Below are 20,400 nucleotides of genomic sequence, written 5' to 3'. Positions count from 1 at the left end.
AGTTCCTTTGATACTAATAACTCCATTATAGTTTTCTAGTGTTTGCTTGGTATTTTTTTGTGCCAAATTGTACATTCATCTAAATTTCCATAACTCTATTGTGCTCCTCATGTTATCCTTTGCCTTTTTTCTCTTTCTGTTAATGTTTACCTTCTCCATAGTTATAGCTCCTGTTTTTAATCAATGATATTTGTTATTTTTATTTCTCATCTATTTCCTGTCTTTTACTAACCATGTTTTCACATTAACTCACTGTTTTCATCTCAACTTCATTTTAATCTCTCAGTTTTCATCTATTACTGTTTTTCATGATTTTCTAGTTTTCTAAGTAGGTTGTTAATTTCAAGCCTCTTTTTCCAATGAAAACCATTATTAAGTACCACTTTTGCCATTCAGTGCCTGCATATAAGCCCTTCCTCATGTTCAAATATGTAGAACTGAGTTTGTTTATTGTACTCATTGTACTTTAATTCTATAGTAGAGGTAATTATAATTATTCTTATGATTTATACATTTCTTCACATACTGAAAGTACAATAACATTTAATATTATTGTCTATGTTTTTCATTTCTGTGAGTTATTATTTTTATATATTTTGTGTGTTTGTAAATGTGTTGGGTACACTTGTGTGTGAGGGTGGCTCTGTGTGTACGGGCATGAATGTTCATATGTGTAAAGACCAGAGACCAACCTCATGAACCATTCTTGGTTCTACCTTCCTTAACTTTTTGAAGCAAAGCCTCTTTAGGCTGAAGTTCAGTAACTAGATTGAGCTGCCTGTTGGCTTCTGGCTGGCCAGTGAGGCCCCAGGTCTACTATCTGTCTTTGTCTACCCAGTACCTGAATGATGTCATTTAAAAATATTTTGGGGGCCAGTGAAATGCCTCGGTGGATAAAACTGTTTGACGTGCAATCTTGGCAATCTGAGATTAATCCCTGGAATGCATATAAGGTTAGGAAAAGTTGTCCTTTACATAAGGTGCTGTGGCACACACCCACTCTTACTCCCACCTGAACATCAAATACACAGTAATAATAAGAGTAAATAAGTAGAAGATGCAGAGGTTGCTTTTGTAGAGGGTGCAAGTTCAGTTGCTTGCACCTGTGTTGGAGAGCCCACAAGCTCCTATAGCTCCGTGATGTCTGTGGATACCCATACAGACACACAACATCTGCAGAAATACAGATTGATAAAAATAATTCTAAAAAATTTTAACATTTAATAATTATATCATATTGTTGTAAACATATTTTAGAAAAAAAGAACTATCAGATTGAAAAATATACATTGGAAATGTTTACTTCTAATGATATTTCTAATGATACTTCTAATGATAATGATATTTCTCTTTTTAAATTAATTGTGGCATTGATGTCATTAATTTTTGGTGCAGTCTTGTAGTAACTGACTTTATCCCTCTTATTTTTATTTTAAGTTTATATTGTATCACTCATCTCTCTTTTCTCAGTGTGGTTACCTTATCCTCACTGGCTGCATTTCTCCCTTCATTTCTTTTTGTACTTTTATTTTTTTCTTTACCATTCATTTCTTTTTTATTTTTATTAATTACAGTATATAACTGTAGCTCCCTCCCAATCCTACTCTCCCTCCCCCTTCTCCACCCATGTCCCTTCCCAAGTCCACTGATGGGGGAGGTCCTCCTCCCCTTCCTTCTGATCCTAGTCCATCAGATCTCATCAGGAGTGGCTGCATTGTCTTCCTCTGTGGCCTGGCAAGGCGGCTCCCTGCTCAGGGGGAGATGATCAAAGAGCAGGCCAATCAGTCCATGTCAGAGGCAGTCCCTGTTCCCATTACTATGGAACCCACTTGGACACTGAGCTGCCATGGGCTACATCTGTGCAGGGGTTCTGGGTTATATTCATGCCTGGTACTTGGTTGGAGTATCAGTCTCAGAAAAGACCCCTGTACCCAGATTTTTTAGTTCTGTTGCTCTCCTTGTGGAGTTCCTGTGCTCTCCATGTCTTACTATCTCCCCCTTCTTTCATAAGATTTCCTGCTTTCTGCCCAAAGTTTGGCTATAAGTCTCAGCATTTGCTTTGACACCACACAGGGTAGAACCTTTCAGAGGCCCTCTGTGGTAGGCTCCTATCCTGTTCCCTGTTTTTTCGCTCTTCTGATGTCCATCCTTTTTGCCTTTCTGAATGGGGATTGAGCATCTTAGCCAGAGTCCTTCTTCTTGATTAGCTTCTTTAGGTGTACAGATTTTAGTATGTTTATCTTATACTATATGACTAATATCCACTTATAAGTGAGTATATACTGTGTATGTCTTTCTGCTTCTGGGATACCTGATGCATTTCTGTGATTATAATTTAATTTACAACATTTATCTTCTTTTTTTCCCCTCTAAACCTTCCCATATACCTCTCTACTCTATTAAAATTCATGGCCCCTTTTTTTTTACTAATGCTTATTGCATATATTTCAGTATATAATATTACTTTTATGTCTGTTGGTATGTTGTTCACTAGGGAAGAAAATATTTCCCCTCCCAGCTTTCTTCAGTTGCTTATAGTTCTTTGTGTAAGTTTCAGGCCTTGTTGGCTTTTCCTTGTTGACTTTGGCATGTCTGTTGGTGGTGTTCTTGTTCAGCTCATGTTTGGGCAGTCATGTTGCTGAGACTTTTATCTATGTAGCTTATGATGTTACTAGGAGACACAGTCTCATAGCAAACTGCCTGATCCTCTGGCTCTCAGTCTTTCCAACCCCTCTTCTACAATGGTCCCTGAACCTTAGGTGTGGGAGTGTTTTGTAGATGTGTTTTTAGAGACTGGGCTCCAAACTTGGCATTTTGATTGGTTTTGGTTTTCTGCAATGGTCTCTGTTTGTACTGAAGAGAAGTTTATTTATTTAGGGGTGAAGACTTCACTTCTCTATGGGCAAAGGATGTATGCTTATAGATTATTGTTTCAGATTATGTTGGTTTAGTAAATTAATGGTTGTAATTTCTCCTCCAAAACCATGACTTTACTAACAATGAGTAGTTAAGTGGGTTTCCCGTATGAGGCATGGTTTTCCTCCTGTTGAGCATGTCTTAAATTCATTCAGAGAGTTGTTGGTTACCGCCAAGCTATGTGTAGCACTACGGCAAACTTGGGGTTATTGTGCCATGCTGGTTTTCGATGTGGTTCACAGGCATCATTGCTGGGTAGTAGGACTGTTGGTTGCTTCTTTTCTTTGGAAGCTTGCATGATGCTTTCTGTTACCATGAAAGTTAGTCCTCTGGGAGGGGACATTCAGGTCAGTTCCAGCCTTAGGGGTCTCTGAGTCCTATGTTTGAAGTGCTCGGAGCCCTCAGCAGTAGGGACTTACATTCCACTTCTGGGGAAAAGTCATAGGAAACAGAAATAAGCAATTTGTTTAGGGTATCTCTTGAACATCCCTGGTCAACAACTCAAAACAGGGCTTTTGGTGTGTGGTGTTGAGGTTTTTGCTATGTGGTCTTTGGCTGTGGCGGGAACACTGTCAGCCCTGTGCTTGTTGGTTACAGCAGCACAGACTAAGACATGCCCCTTAATCAATCTCTGACTTTGAGGCCTTAGGTAAATTTTTTTTCAGTTCTAAGCCTTCACTTGCATTTTACTTATAATACAACATGCCTGCTGTGCCTCCAGAAAACTCCATATTACAAACGTAGTTTATATTTTCATCACCCGTTTAGACTAAATATGTTCTCATCTATGCTTGGATATACATATGGATAAGTGCTAGTGTTTAATCACATACAAATAAACGTGCATGCTTACATATGCGCACATAGAAGTATACATACGTGGAGAAAAAAACAATATGAACAACATAAATGTTTATCCATTATCTTATTCCTCTAGCTTCTGTTCTCTACGCTGACATAGCTACTTTGAATCAGTAGATAATTTGTGTGTTTTCTCAAACCTTGTCCTCAGAAAGCACATGTGGGTAGTTTACTTTTAAAAAACCCGTGTGTGTTGGAAATGTTTTTCTTCTCCCTTGACAGCTGAATAATATCTTGTCTGGGTGTAAGATTCTTGGATCAGCCTTTCTTAATGATCTGTATATTATCCCCTGTTTTCTTCATTCCAGGGTAGTAGGTGAGATTTCTTTAGCTTGTTTGGGTCCTTTGGTTTTATAAGCAACTCAGTTTTTCTGTCATGTGTATAATTTTCTGTTTATTCTTGAAATTCAAGTATTTCCTGGATTTAATGAGAACCTTTAATCTGCAGGCTTAAGTTTCACCTTGGCACAGTATATGAAGAGCTTAGTATTGCATGTGTTTGCTTACAGTATCTTGCTCATCTGTTCTGTCCTTTATTATTTTTTCCTAGCTTTTAAAAATTCTGTCTGGGATTCCTGTAATTCTCATGTTAGGATCCTGCTATACGCCTCCTTGCTGTGCCCCTTGCCTTGATTTTCCCTTTGCTATTGCTGCCTTTCTTTCTTGCTTTATAAGACGTTCCCTTCATCTGCTATTCAAAGGCCATTGAACTTGTTTCTACCCATGCCAGTGGTTGCTCATCTGTAGAAAACTTTGTATTTACTCTTATCATCATCAGTTTGTTCGTGTGTGTGTGTGTGTGTGTGTGTGTGTGTGTGTGTGTGTGTGTTGTTTGTATCACTTCTTCTACCTTTATGTGGGTTCTGGGAACCATACTCAAGCTGTCAGGTTTGTAGAGCATGTACGTTTACCTGCTGAGCTGTCATGCTAATCTGGACAATTTAAGCTTTAAATTTTATTTTTAAATTACTTTTTTCTTCTAAGAAAAATTTCTAGTATTTTCCTCCTCATCTCTTGTGGTTTTCATCATCGATACGTTTCCCAAATTGTTTCACGATTTCTTCAGTGGGATCTGCCTCTTCAATATTCTAGACGTCATCTTTCAGGGGACCTTGCTCTCTTATATGTATCAAAATACCCAACTATAGGCACTGTGTTTTATCTTGTCTTGCATTGTATTTTCATATACTGGTGTATCTATGCTTTTGATATTTGTATGCATTTCACAGTCCTTTGGCATCAAAAACTCCATAAGAAAGATACATAAGTCCTGTCTTGACATTTTGGCCGACTGTGAGGAAACTGGCCAGTAGTTAGAGGTCCTGAGGCAGATTGCCCAGTAAAATACTTTGGGAGTTGTCAAAGACTTGATTTTAGTAGAAGCTTCCGGGCAAGGCACACTATTCCGCCATTAGTACCTTGTCTTTATTCACTGATAAGATAAAGTCCTGACTTCTTCTAAAGAGTCTCTGAGAGCCTGTGACCTCAGATGCACTCTTTAAGCATTGCTGATCTTGTTGCAGTAGGGACATCCCAGTAATCTATCAATTGACTCTAAAGTCTAAAGTCCCATATGCAGGAGGCTGAGGCTGCAAGATGGCCATGAGTTTCAGGCTAGTCTTGGCTATAATCTGAGTTCCAGGTCAGCTTGGATAGAGAGACCGAAATTCACACACATACACACACACACATGCTCACAGAGAGAGAGAGAGAGAGAGAGAGAGAGAGAGAAAGAGAGAGAGAGAGAACTCCTAATTACATTGTAATGAGCTATGTTTTCAGAGGAATCTGTATCCATAAAACTTCCTGCCTCCTAGTTCAGACATTTTTGTTCCAAAGAATATTCTCTGGCTACTATTTACTGTAGGAAATATGGGATTGCTATTCTTTTCCTTATTAAGAAAAATGAGTTTGGATTAGTTTACTTGTATTGTGAATTAACAATTGCTCAGCTGCAAACTACCACCAAGTTTCAGTTGTTGAACCCAGTGGTCACTTACTTCGCTCATGAGAAGATTATTTCCTTTGAGCTCTGTGGATGGCTCTAATCTCAACCAGATTCTCAGCTGCCTGACCCTAACTGACACAGGATAATCTAGGGATGTCATCTAAACCTGATTAAGCTGATCCTTGCTGTCTTTTTATTTCTCTGATAACCCCATGAGCTAGCTCATCACGAATTCTTCATGGAAATGATGAAGGTTCAAGAGAACAAGCTGAAACAACAAACAAAAAAAATCTCCATTTAGACCAGCAATTGGTTTGCAATCATTTCTGAGTCATCCTTTGCCTAAATGCAATCTTGAATCATTACCTCAAATGTAAAAGGAGGAAAGGAGGCCCTTTGAACAATGCAGGGGTAAAAGGATAGTACTCCACTGTCACAGTATAAGACAAAGAGGTAAAGACAGGGGTCCGTGTCAACCTCCCTGGGCCATTTAGAATTACAGTGTCATATCTGGAACCTTGAAGGAGGGACCATGAGTTTGACTTTGAGGCCTAAGAAAACTTTTACAGAGGAGCAACAGTGAATTGTATTGTAAGGAAGACTGGGTATTTACCAAATGGACAGAAATGAGGACAGCAGCAATAGTTAATTAAGTCAGAAGGTAGTGCCGACATAGAGGTATCAGAGTATCTGAATATTGATGGGGTGTTGGGCAGTGAAGAGTTAGTCCATGTGCTAGGCCAGTGGAAACAATCCCTTGACCTTGTCTCTTGTTCATAGCTTTGTTCTTTCCAATAAACTACCAGAGTCCCCCAAAGGTTGAAATTTCATCTCTTATTCTAGGGGTATGTCAAGCTACCATTTACTTCAGAGCATGCTTAATAATTGGCTCCCACCTCCATCCCCTGGGGGTAAAATGACCTTGCTTAAGTCAAGGGAATGAGTTAGGACACATATATTGTTTGTGCTGATGTAAGCACTCCTTTAATGTTTTTTTTTTTTCTCCCACTTAGCACAACCTGGCATGTTCTGCCATATAGGTCATATCAGACAAATATTTCATGATAAATGTCTCTTCCTTGCTTTTACGTTAGACTCTAGTAAATGTTATTTCCTCTCTGGAGCTTACCTTGATGATTGCTTTCCCACCACTTAAACACCCACTCCCAACACTGGATCAAATTTTCCCTCTAAAGGTTCTCATATCTCTATGTACTTTCTTTGGAAAACGTAGGGCTAATTGTTACTATAGGATTTTATGTATAATTGTTTGAGGAATGTCTGTCTCCTGAGTTAAACTTTCTGCTTCTGAGAAAGCAAAGGACTAGGTCTCGTGTATACTACTTTGCTACTAAAGCTACCATAGCACCAGGATCATAATAGCCACTAAATACAAGTGAAGGAATGGTTTTGTATGGCTGAATGAGTTACATCAAGGCTTTTGGTCCATGAAATCAGTTTTGATCATTCTTAAAATGGCACGAATGTGATCCCCTTGGGTTTGCCACATACATGTGACAATATGAAGAAATATTTTTATTTATTTATTATTTGTGTATTCATCATGTCTTTATACTTTTTATTATATTTAAAGATAGAAAGTATGCTAACATTTAAAGTAAATCAGGCAGTGTAATATGAAATTTGTTTGAATACCTTAAGGTAAATATCAAAGGATATATAACCTTTCACCTAGAAAATCCACCTGCAGGAATCTACCCCAAAATTTGCAATTGTCAGTAATGATCACAGTCATTTTTCTTTTTTTTAATTAAATTTTTATTTTTTTATATTTGTTATAGTTTATTCACTTTGTATCCCAGCTGTAGGACGCTCCCTCATTCCCTCTCAATCCCACTCTCACTCCCTTGTCTCATTCCTGCCCCTCTCCACGTCCACTGATAGGGGAGGTCCTCCACCCCTTCCATCTGACCCTAGCTTATCAGGTCTCATCAGGACTGCCTGCATTGTCTTCCTCTGGGGCCTGGCAAGGCTGCTCTGCCATTAGGGGGAGGTGATCAAATAGCCAGCCATTTTGTTCATGTTCAGAGACAGTCCCTGTTCCCCTTACTAGGGAAAATATTTTTAATGTTGCTATTTTAATAAGTATGCGTTATGGCTAGACAAACACCTGCATGAGGTAGGTTCTAGTAATACATAGACAAGAAGGACATTTTGTGATGAAAAGGTGTGTCTGTTTTAGTGGGAGAGGTGGAGAGAGAAATAGATACAGCTACAGTGGTCAGTATAAATCAAGGATGTGTCCAGGTAGGCACATGGAGAAGAGGCATTTGGCTCAACATGCTCTACATTTGGGCTTTCTGAAGAGAGACTCTGTGAGCTGACTTATGGCAGATAACTAGGAATCATATGCATGTTGAGAAGACCATTCCAGGAAGAATAATGGGAAATGAGAAAGAAAGGCTAACTACAGGAGAGTGCCAGTGACTGAGTACTGCACAACAGAGAATGCAGGGGTGAGAATGACCAAGAGCAAAGAGGCAGACACAGACATCTCACAAAGAGGTCATGAAAAAGTTGCTGTTGCTATTACAGGTTTATAACTTTTGCTGTGGACAAAATATGGAGAATAGGTTAAAGAATAATAGGTAATGCCTATGAAAAAACAGTTAATTGCATTGTGATAAGTCATGACATAAAATATACTCTGCGGGCATGGGTGAGGATTAGTGGTAGAATGTTCCCTGGCAGACATGAGGCTCTGAATTTGGTCTCCGACACTGGCAAATAAACATACATACATACATACATACATGCATACATACATACATTTTTAGGTAAGTCAGAAAAGAAGTGTTTAACCACGAATTAAAGTTTCATCGTAGGTCAAAGTAAAAGTTTGAACTATCAGCATGAAGAACTTGGGAGAGGGCTTTAAGCTGCAAGTTGTAGAGTAGAGACAAAGAAAATGCCTCTTTCATAGACATTAGGGTTATTGAGAAATGAAGCTGAAAGGAAAACACCTTCAAGCATTGAAGTATTGATTTAGATTACAGTGACATATTATTTACTTTATATCAGACATTAAAAGAAACATTTTTATTATAGAAAACTTGGAAGATACATAAAAGGAGATGACATCGAGACTCTTGTGAATCCGTGTCCCTGCTCCAGTGGCCAGTAGCCCGGGCCAGTTCTGCCATGCATCCATAGCACCATTCATGTCCTTCTCTTATGTTATTTTGAAACAGGCCTCAAGTGCCATGTCATTTCATACACCAATATTTCATATGCACGTCTTCATGATAAAAAGCAATTTGAACATAGCCATACCAATATTACAGTTAAACTTGAGAAGTTTACTAAGCTTCATTACATGATAAATTAGAATTATAATTTAGAATTATTCCACATGTGTCAAAAAGTGCAGAGGAAGTGCAAATGTTCACTTACTGTGTGTTTTGGTCAGGCTCCACGTAGAAGACTGAGTCTGTTCTGAAAGCGGAAGGAGCTAACACTCATTACAGGAGTACACTGAGCCTCTTATTTAAATTGGAACACATAATCACTGTTTGCTCTGCTGCCACCACACCACTGAAGATACCAGGGCAGGTATTTGGCAAAACACGAAGGGAGGCTCACTTTGTTGGCCTATCTCTCTCCAATTTCTCTAGGTCTCTCTGCTCCTTGGTGTGCAAATGGACATACTCAGCAGAGAAAGGTTGGGATGACAGCTTCTGGAAGATGATTGGTTTGGAAGATCTCATTGGTGATAATTACAGCAAAATAGGTAAAATGATGGAAAAATCCACAGTGTGGTCATTCTTGTGTATGTATGAGGATATTTATGGGGTTTATTTTTGTTTGAATTACATTATAAGAACTCAATCCATTTTTTTTTTTCAGACTAGGTTTTTCAGAATATGTCAGCTGTGATGGATAAGCCATGTCGTTAGGCACTAGTTTTCTGACTTGTTTGAATTGGGTGGAAATACATTTTGTGGAGATCTGTCTTGAAACAGAGAATCCATAGTGGGCCTGACGCAGGATGATTGTGCACGGAGCAGCCAGGGATGACATCATCAAGGAGGCCTATAGGATCATTTCCAGAAGTAGGAAAATCACTTCATGAATTTGGTTCAAGAAAAAAACACAAAAGAAGAATAAGGAAAGAAATAAAATTGAAAGGTCGGAGTTAGACGAATCAAGGACAGGACAGAAAGTAGGATGTGAGCCAATGCTTGCTGAGCCATGGACTCCAATTTTATGAGGCACTAACTAGATGTAACTAGATGTGGCAGATCTGAGTGGCTGGTAGGTGTTTAACAGGTGCAAGTTTCAGTATCAGGTAAATATAATTATGACATACTAACCTTTACCGTTTATAGCGTAATTTCAGGGGATGATGGTTATTTCCTATGGTCACTGTGTATTATTCTGGTAAGCAGTTGCTGTTTAGGTAAGCACTCATACCTGCCTGAATAGAAATCCTTCTTAATTGGTTTAATATGCTGGCTATAGCATTGTGACAAGATCTAAAACGGTACTGTATTATGAAAAATACCTCATTTGTCTCTAATGGAAGTAAGTGGCTTTTAGTGCCATTCTGTTGGTCTGCCATTCTGTTCTTCCCAGCCAGTAAAAAGGGAGAATCAAAATGACCTAAGAATCGTGATGGATGTTCTCTTGGAGGCAGTAACCTCACTTCTGATTACCTCTTGTTGCCCAGCACACGTCCAGTAGATCCCACTGTGCTACAGAACTGATTGGCTGGAGAGTCATGTGTTTATCTATGTTCCCACTGAGATGTGAGAATTGTGCCTTTTAAGTTGGTAAGGTAAACAGCAACTGGTTTGGTGCAGCTTCTGACCTCCTTAGTCAGTTTTTGGAGACCCACTTTTCTCTGGTGGAATCCTCATAATGGCTCCATGAAACACTCAAGGATATGGTAAACCAACATGCAGAATGCAAGTCAGCACCTGCACTGCTAGTCGTGCTGTACAATCTGTGATCTGCTCCACCTCTGCTAGCTAACTGTGGAGAACGGAGCAGAGCCAGGGCTATGAGCAGAAGAGAGCCACTGGGACATCTCAAGACTGTGAGCTCAAGAGAGCTGCTGGGCATCTCTGGCTAGTTGAAATCTTCTGGAGGGTCTGCGCTGGTAGAAAAGGCTGGAGATGAGGGAAGAAAGGAGAAAGCTCATCAACTTTAGGCCTTCTAGGCCCCCTGTGGTGATTTACATACATTGCTCTATGTTGTCCTCATAAAACTTACTAATTTAATATTCCTGTTTGACAGATAGGATGTGAGATTAGGTTCCTTTAACCACTTTCAAAGTTTACCATTGGTGTTAGCATTTCCCTTGTTTCGTTCTAGACTGAGGGAGCTGAAGTAGTTCTGTATCTGGCCTCTGGTGATGTTAGTCACACTAGAATATTCGCCACTCAAAGCCAATCTGAACTAGGCTGGGGCAAGCATGGAAACCTGGGCCAGCATGGGATAAGCTAGACTGTCTGAGGAGAGCGCCTGTAGGAGACAGCAATTCTCATCTCCCTCCCTCCTTCATATCCCACAGGCCTTGCTTCACATAGGTCAACTTGCTTGCAGATGATGAGAGGTTAGTAACATCTGAACATGACCAGAAGCCACAAATCAGTCAATATCACAACACTGTACTGGAGCACGGACTTTCACTTCAGTTACGTTAGCCATTTGGAAAATCAGGCTGCCCACTCCCCTTCAAAAAGCTAGTTTCTTCTTGAACATTCCCGTGTCAGATTAAGCACAGTGTGGATTGATGACCACTTTACCTGTCTTGATTCCGTACTAGCCTGTGAATGTGTTCACACAGCGTTACATTTTTGCCCCTGGATATCCCCTCCTCGCCCCAGGATGCGCCTGCTGTTGTGTTGTGATTACTGTGTGATTGTGAGTGGGTAAACTGGGATGGCTGGAATTAGGAGCTTAAGTGCTGCAGCTTATAAAAGCTGTAGAAGGTAACTGCTGGTTTTAGTAGCACCTTAGATGTGGATCCACCTTAAACTCTTACTTTTTGATTATGTTGACGTTTTTTTTCTAATATTATACAGGATACATGTTCAATTAGTATGTTAGTTCTGCTAGTAGAGCAATAGTTACAAGAATATTCATTAAAAGGCTGTCATGCCGACCTAGTAGAACATTTCCAGAGTAACTTTATTAGATTTTTGCCTATTAAGTTAATGGATTTTTAATAGATGTCAGAAGGAGGCATATCCTGAACTATAATTTGCTGGATAGAAATTAAAACTCAATCATTCGTCAGAATTAATTGTAGGATGGTTCTTTTCATTTTTCTTTCTGATAACTTGAGCTTGGAGTTTCAGTGTGTGCAGAAAGCATAAGAGTTTCTTAAGAGGAGAGTTTGAATTTCAGAAACTCCGCTGGAAGCTCCCTCCAGATTCTTTAGCAGTTCTTGGAACTATGAAAGATGAGTCTCGGAAGTGTTCTGTCAAGTATTAAACACTTCTCATGGCCTCATTGCCCGTCAAGATGTGGGCAATGTAGGACAAAACCTTTTAGCAGATTTGAGCATCAAGTGCCATGTATTTGAGCATTAATACAATTACCATAATTTTCTTCTTCGTGTGGAGCTTTTAGCCAAGTCTTTACCAGCCTTCTTTGGCTCAGGCTGTAAATAAATGCTTTCCCTGAAAATTGAACACCTCAGCAACAGAGAGACTTATGGAGGAATGCTTTTGAAATACATTATTTATGAAGTATAAGTTAGTGATCAAATGTGATATTTATATGGTATATCTCAAGGACAAGGCAAAAATTGCTATTTGGTCATTTTGGTTATGGAATATTGTAGAAGGTAGAGAAAATAATTCTGTGAGTTAAAATAATATAATAGAAACTGTATTTAGACTATTGTTTTAACATTGTGACTAATGGAGAAAGCACAGCCCACTCTCTCAGCGCCCCTACTCTTCTCCTCCCCCTCTTTTCCTGGAGGCTTTTTCGCCCTCTCTTTTTTAAACAGGGGATTTTCTACCCTTACTCCAATAAAATGATCTGTGTCAGTAAATTTCGACCTTTCCTTCCAGGCAAATCATTCCTGGGTCACCTATTTAATCCTAAATGTCTACCAAAAGCAGGCAGGAAGGAAGACATCAGCAGGGGGACAGATCCTGAGGAAGAGAGGCCAAGTAGCACCTGTTCTAATCCATTATCCAGGCTCCCTTTCAGCAAATCTCAGTTGCCCTTTTACTTCCTGGGAAAAGCATTTCATTGTATTTACTGGAGTAGGCCGTGTCTTGAAAATTATTGAACCAGCATGACTGAATTGTTGAGAGATTATTTGCACTTTAGAGTTGTGTTATGTCGAAAGATTCAGTGTACTAGCTTATGGGTCATTCATTATTTGAGACCAGCGATGCCTAGCAGTGAACAAATGCAGGGGCCAAGTGGAGTTGCTGACTCTGAAGTGAGAAACAGGAGAAAAGACAAAGCATGTGTGAAAAAAGAGACCTGCCTGAGGGAACGGAGGGTGCCATTTTATGAAACTGGTTTTCTTTTCCCAAAGAGACCATATTTTAAGTGCTGTACAACTGTAGGCACAATCACATGGCATAGTCAAACACTGGTGAAATGCCCGATGAATGAGTGAATACATGTTTGGATGAGGGGCTTGATAACAAATATCTTTCCTTGTCTTCGGTTATTCCGAAAGCTTAATGGACTCTCCATCAGTTTTTTGAAGTAAATGATACTGTAGGTGACAGTGTAGATTTCTTCCACAAAGTCAGTGCTCACAGCCATCTTCAGGAACATCTTAACTTAAGAAGGAACTCCAGGCAGAATAGCTGGAGACAATGCCACTCCTTCAGAGACACTTCCAGGACAGGAACTATTTTAACAACAAACAAGCTTAAGAAGGTTGTAAGTTTTATTTTTCCGTAGAGTAACGTAAATCCTGCAGCAACTGACACAGGAATTTAGCTATTTTTGCCCTGTAGGTTCAAATTTTCAAGTAACGACTGTTGATGAACGGCAGGTATATGTTGGAGATGTCAGTGTGTCCTGACTTCAGTGCTCTTTCTGAGTTCTAACTGGAGTGGAACAATTCCAGGTCCCACCCGAGGAACTGGCAGTCTTGGCTTTAGTCAGGGTGAATGACAAAGCTTGTGGGTAGGCCTTTTGCTTTCAGTCTGACCAGATATTAGGCTCCTCATGCTACTGACTCGCCCACCCGCTGGCTGTTGAGGAAACTGGAACAAAGAGAGAACAGATCTAAGTTCTGTTTTTCTGGTACAAGCATCATTCAGTTGATTTGCTTGGTTCATGAGCTGAGAGAAACCACTGGATTGAGCATAGGTAACCCATGAAGAGACCCATAGCAAGCCTGCCCCCGTTGGGTATCTAGGGAATAGCCCTACATGTCTGATACATCCCTAGAGGTGTTGGATGTTTTTGGAGACACGGATCAGATAAGGGATTCCTCTTTGGTTGGAGTTAGTGAGTGGTCGGAAGCCAGCAATAGGTGTGCTCCTATCGGTATTCCTCCAGGTTTCTACTAGCAATATGAGTCATGGGGATCCTGAATCTAGTGATGCTGATCCTGGTCATTGGGCTTATAAATCCTTAATCTACTGTCACACAGTGTTTTAGATGTTCCTATCAGAATAGGGCGTGCTACCAAGGACTTGTTTATTTGCTTCTTAATGGCTTGCTTTTCATTTTAATATTCATGAGCTATGTGATTTGTGGTCAACTCTCTGTCTTTCAAGGGCTCCTCTCAGCCTGTTGTTGCTACTCCATCTTTGTGATTTGTTATTTTGGGTGAAGTTTGCACCAATATACATTCGGAAGCCTGGAGAGTCTTTGGTCACATCCAGCCTTTCATTTGGTATGTGGGGCCTGTCACACTACTTTTCTCCCATGTCCAGAATGTGGTCAACAGCTGTCTAAGACTTTGCATTTTTCCCCGTTCCCATTTCATCTTGCTGCACTTTAAAATCACCATTCTTATTCCTGTCCATCTTATGTAACTATGCCATTCTAAAGAAATGGAAATATCCTCCGCATATTATACGAACTAGTCTGTCTTCTGCCTGAAGGAATGGCTTGGACTCATTTTCTCTGCAATAATAAATGCATGACTCTAGCCAGCAGTTTCTGATTGCCTCACAGGTGTTGGGTGCTAGAGTAAGTATACAAAATGAATATGAAAGGACCCTGGTACATCTGCTTGGAGATCTCTTATCTACTCAGGCAGAGATAGATAATATACAAATTAATGCTATCAATATTTTCAATAAGAGAGATGGCCCAGCACTTAAGAGTGTGTACTGTTCTTACAGAGGACCCAGGATTTCAGTTCCCAGTACCCTCACTGGGCAGCTCAGAACTGCTTGTAACTCCAGCTTTTGGGGGATCCAGTACATCTGGCTTCTGAGGCCGCTGGTACTCGTGTGTATATCTCTCTACAGAGACGCACCCGCAAGCATACAATTTAAAATAATTTTTAAAATCTCTAAAAAAAGGATATTTAGTGTGTATTGTGACACCCCTGTCCCTAGTATCGTAGAGAAGCAATGTAAGACTTGTTGATGTTTGTGATGATACCAAGGATCTCTTCTAATGAGGTGGTACTGGAAAAGAGATTGAAAAATATGAGTTCCCTTTACTAAGAAAAGAAGGAATAGATTTTACAGCAGAAGAAAATGCAGAGACACGGAGGCATGGAAAAATAGGGTGTATTCAAATTGTTGGATGGGGTAAGATAGGGGACAGGGGACTTATACCTTGTGGGACTTCTACCCTTGCTTGAAGATGGGCCACTAGTAAGAGCCTCACATAGTGGGATTTGCTGCATTGCTTTTAAGAGATGATCCAGTTACTGTTTGTGCCAATCTGAAAATAACATGAAAGGCACCAAGGGCCATTGTAGATAGATGTTTGTAGTGTCTGTGAAGATGAGTGTTTGTCTGTGTCCTGCCACCTCCATCATTTCATTTTTGTAATAACATAAAATACCCTCCTTCCTTTTTATAAATATCCGTTGTGAAGTGTGAAAATAAGTGTTATCTCAGATGTCCCAGGGCATGGTTTATGCAGCTGGTAGGAATGTTAGCTGTTATCATCTGTATGTGAATCATTTGTGTGGCACCTGGTGAAGATCACTCACCTCCCAGCCATCTTCCAACCTTACACTCCCACTCCTGAGGTTCCCAGAAATACCATTTCAGCTGTCACCCCTTCCAGGAACAGCCTCAGAGAGGCAGAAGGACGAGGGAGCAGTGATGACCACATCATGATGTGATAATGGCAAGTGATGGGTTTTAGAAGCTTTCTCGTTCTGTAGTGTTCCTCCCTACAGTTTGGCCTCTGGAAGACGATGATTGGAAACTCTCAGAAGTAAGGTTAACCCTCAGGTTTCCTTCATTCTTCTGAAGACTTCAGTAGCTATCAGAGCTGAAAGGAATAATAAGGATCTTATTCTGGTGCCCTTAATTTATAGATAAGAACTGAGCCTCAGAGGTGTGGGATGATTTCTTGGTTTTGCAGCATTTTAGAGCCAACTGAAAACAGAAATCAGACCTATTACATCTCCACTGGCATCACCAAGCTTCTATCCCTATAATTTTCACCATTCTGTGCCAATTCTCCTATTTGAGGGTTTCAACAGTGTTGTTTATTTAAGGCAATCTTGTTGTTGGCTGAGTGGGAAGAATCACTCAGCAAGAATGTAATTCAGGTCAGCTGACACTGGAGGCCATCCTCAGCAATGTCTTGCTTTGCCCAAGCAGCCAGGGACAGTTGAATCTGGAAGCATAATAATCTCTAAAACTGATTGACTGATGTAGACAAATAGGAAAAATTAAGTAACATTTATTTGCCATGTTAAGGACGCTCCTTATCACCAGATTTAGACTAGCCTGATTTCGATTCTGCTTCTGTCACCTATGAGCCATACAAGCTCTGCCATATGCAACTCGAGCTCTTTGAACTCTGGTATACTGCATAGATTGGTGAGTTTGCAGGCAAATCTCCTGTCACATGGCATTTTTCTGGCAAATGTTGTTATTATAAGAACTTTCCATTCCTCTGAGCGTGAATGCCTCCATATGACTGGTCAGATGTGCTAAAGGTAGTGCTTTGGAATAATTCCCATAATTATTGCCAAAATCTAAACTTGGTGAATGCCTTTTTCTAAACTACTCCTGGGATCACAGAACCTTTTTCCAAGCAGGGTATAAGACAGTTAGACCCTGAGAAGTTACCTTAGTTGGAATTACAGGGCTCTCTACATTCTTCAGTTACATGCAGCTGGTGATTTGTAAACTGGTTTTTGATTGTTTTATCATAAACTGAGGACATATAGCCATATGCAAATTAAAAGTACAAATTATTTTGGTGATAATTAGGGGGGAAATCCATGACTGATGTTCCTAAAATGCTTCAGAACTTTTAAAGAATGTTTTTCTGTGTGTTGTTTATTTTTCCATAAAACTTTGAAAATGAGTTTGATTTCTGTTTTTATATTGGGGGAAATCTAGGAATCATGAACTTTCAAGTGAGAAAGGCTTTAGATCCTGTCCTAGATACAACACTGACTGGCTGTATAAAATGAACAAGATGCCAACCCTCTCTGAGATTTGGTTTCTTTGTTTGTAATAATACTTGAAGGACTGTGGTGGACAAGGAGGATGTATGTCAAAATGTGTGACTTTTGGAAAGGACTCAATAAAATAGCCTCTCATCAACCAAAACAGCATTAAATAGTATATACAATGCCATAGTACAAATAGGCCCATCACTAGACTGCTGTCAGGCTCAGTCCAGGGAAGAGCACTAACGGGCTTTGATAATTATATTCAAAGGAGGAACACAGCAGGAAGTAGGCTCATGCTATGCATGATAAGGTTATATTAATGACAGTAATCTTTCGTTTCCATCTTAGCTCTAATTCACTGACTTAATGTGATGCACTCATATTCTGAAAACAAATGAAAGGCATGAAGGTTCCTGAGATTGTACATCTAGCATGTGTAAGATTGGAGCATTATAAATCATTACGGTGTCTCTGTGGTAAATACTATAAAAATGGGCCAAGGGGCCATTGTTCTGCTTAAACTAAGCTGGGCTGCATTCATTGTAAAGGGGATCAAAACAGCGCTTAGACAGAGGGACCAGTAATGAAAGTGAGAGAGAGGCCATGAAAAGGAGGCCAGTGTGGCTGCCCAAGAAAGGTGAGAGGAGACAGTGTATGTGAGGATGCTGAGATCATGATCTAAGAAAAGTAGTTTCATTAAGAAAAATGAATCTTGGTGTCCTAATCCCTCCATTGGAAGACTTTGCTGGTTACAGGAGATGGCCATTTCAGGTTCTACATCCTCCATTGCTAGGAGTCTTAGCTAAGGTCACCCTCATAGATTCCTGGGAGTTTTCATTGTCCTAGGTTGCTACCTTGTCCCAGAGAAACCCCTTCCGACACTAATTCCAGTACTCTCTCCCTCCAACCTCCCCCTCACTTGATCCCTCCTGCTCCCCTCCCCAACTCCTCTCCCACTCAGATCCCTCCCTCCATCCATTCCTATGTCTGTTCTAGTTCACCTTCTCAGTGAGCTTCAAGCAAACCCCTTTGGCCCTTCTTGTTACTTAGCTTTTTTGGGGGGTCTATAGATGGTAGCATGGTTATCCTTCACGTTATGGCTTATATCTACTTATAAGTAAGTATAGACCATGTTTGTCTTTCTGAGTCTGGGTTACCTCACTCAGGATGATCTTCTCTAGTTCCGTCCATTTTGCCTGAAAATTTCATGATGTCATTGTTTTAATAGCTGAGTGATATTCCATTGTGTAAATGTGCCACATTTTCTTTATCTACTCTTGAATGGACTGAGGGTCATCTAGGCTATTTCCAGTATCTGGCTCTTCGGAATAAAGCAACTATAAACATAGGCGAGCAAGTGTCCTTGCAGCATGATGTAATTCATTTGGGGTATATGTCCAGCAGTGGTATAAACCTTCGACCGACAATTTGTCCTGACTACAAGATGTGCAAGGATAAAGATGGAGCAAAAATTGAGGGACTGGCCAACCAGTGGCTGGCTCAGCTTTAGACTCATGCATGAGAGAGAGAGAGCCCACCCCTGGCGCTATTAATAATATTTTGATATACTTGCAGACAGGCACCTAGCATAACTATCATCTGAGAGGCTTCACCCAGCAACTAATGGAAACAAATGCAGACACCCACAGACAAATGTTAGGTGGAGCTTGAGGAATCCTGTGGAAAAGGGAAAGGATTGAAGGCGCCATAGAGGTCAAGGATACCCCAAGAAAACGTACAGAATCAACTAATCTGGACCCATAGGGGCTTACAAAAACTGAACCACCAAACAGAGAGGATGGAACTAGGCCCTCTGCACATATGTGACAGCTGTTTAGCCTGGTCTGCATGTGGGACTCTTAACAGCAGGAGCAGGGATGTCTCTGACTGTGTTGCCCACTTTTGGATCCCTTTCCTTTAACTGGGTTGCCTTGAGTAGCAACAGTCGGACATGATGTGCCTAGTCATACTGCAACTTAATATGCCAAGGTGGGATGATATCCATGGGAGACCTCCCCTTTTATGAGGAGAACAGGAGGTGAGAGAGAGGGACTAGGAGGAGAGGAAATAGGAGAAGCTGCAATATGGATATAAAGTAAGTAACTAAGTAAATAAATAGGTTTTATTTTAAGTTACAATAAATATTATCCAGCATTAAAAGAGCAAAAAGAAGAAGAAAAAAAAGGAAAAATGAATCCCACTGGCCTGAGACAGATACAAGAAAGACACTCAAGGACCCACCACCAAGGGTACCATTACAATAGGTGACTGTATAATAGAGAGATGAAGTATAAGTATACAGTGGAGAGCTGGCAAAGAAAGCAAAGCTGAGGACTACAGGCACTGTGGAGAAAGGTGAAGCTGGAGACTCGATGGCAGTGAGGAGCAGACAGATATGAAGAGCCTGCACAACCACCTGAGACCAGGATGATGTCCTGGCCCGTACCACCAAGAGCTGCTACACAGTCCTGCTGCCGCTGGGGTCTGTGTCTCTGTCCAGCCTGAGTCATCACCAAAGGACATGTGGTTGTCTGAGGTCCTGTCGCAGGGGGCAAGTGCTGATCTGAGTGGCCTGTGCTGCCCCCTGAGGCCATGGTGACATCCAGGCCCACGATTCTGTTGGGGGCTATGTCTGGGTTCATGGTCCTATTGCAACTGGGGTCTGTGTTAATGTTCCAGGCCCTTGTTGCCACCATAGGCCATGCAAATGACCCTAGTCTGTACTGCCTCCTGAGGCACTGTGCTGAGCTGGTCTTGCCCCTCTCATAAGCAGCACAGTAGAGCTGGTCCTGGTGGTATGAAGGCAAATGAGCTGGCTTCAAAGGCATGAGAGCAGGAGAGCAGACCCTTCTCACGTCCCTGCCAGCTGCGGTATTGTGTTAGCTAGCCAGGGCAGTGCTGGAGAGCTTACCCTGGTGGTATAGGTGCCAGAGAGCTGGTGGACTGACCAACTCAGCTACCACCCAGGCCCAGATCCCAATGCTTTGAGTTGGCCCATCCCAACATCTGCTCATCTGTGAACTGCTGGAGCATATGAAGGGGCTGGTCCTACAGATCCAAAACTTCAGGATCTCCATGACACAGGACAACAACAGGATAACTGAGAGGAGTTCCA

General features: G+C 40.8%; 1 protein-coding gene across 1 annotated transcript in view; it reads left to right on the top strand.

Moving 5' to 3' along the window:
• The window catches only part of Fggy (FGGY carbohydrate kinase domain containing), a 334,558-nt gene that overhangs the window by 106,965 nt on the left and 207,193 nt on the right, over positions 1-20,400 (top strand). The window contains exon 6 of the mRNA XM_055618965.1: positions 9,361-9,476. Coding sequence (XP_055474940.1) covers positions 9,361-9,476 — 116 coding nt within the window. The remainder of the gene's footprint in view (positions 1-9,360; positions 9,477-20,400) is intronic.

The sequence above is a fragment of the Psammomys obesus genome, unplaced genomic scaffold (genome assembly GCF_907164565.1).
Source record: "Psammomys obesus unplaced genomic scaffold, mPsaObe1.curated_primary_1811, whole genome shotgun sequence".
NCBI classification, from domain to species: domain Eukaryota; kingdom Metazoa; phylum Chordata; class Mammalia; order Rodentia; family Muridae; genus Psammomys; species Psammomys obesus.
Note: the sequence above shows the minus strand (reverse complement) of the source record. Positions and strands in the feature narration are given on the sequence as shown.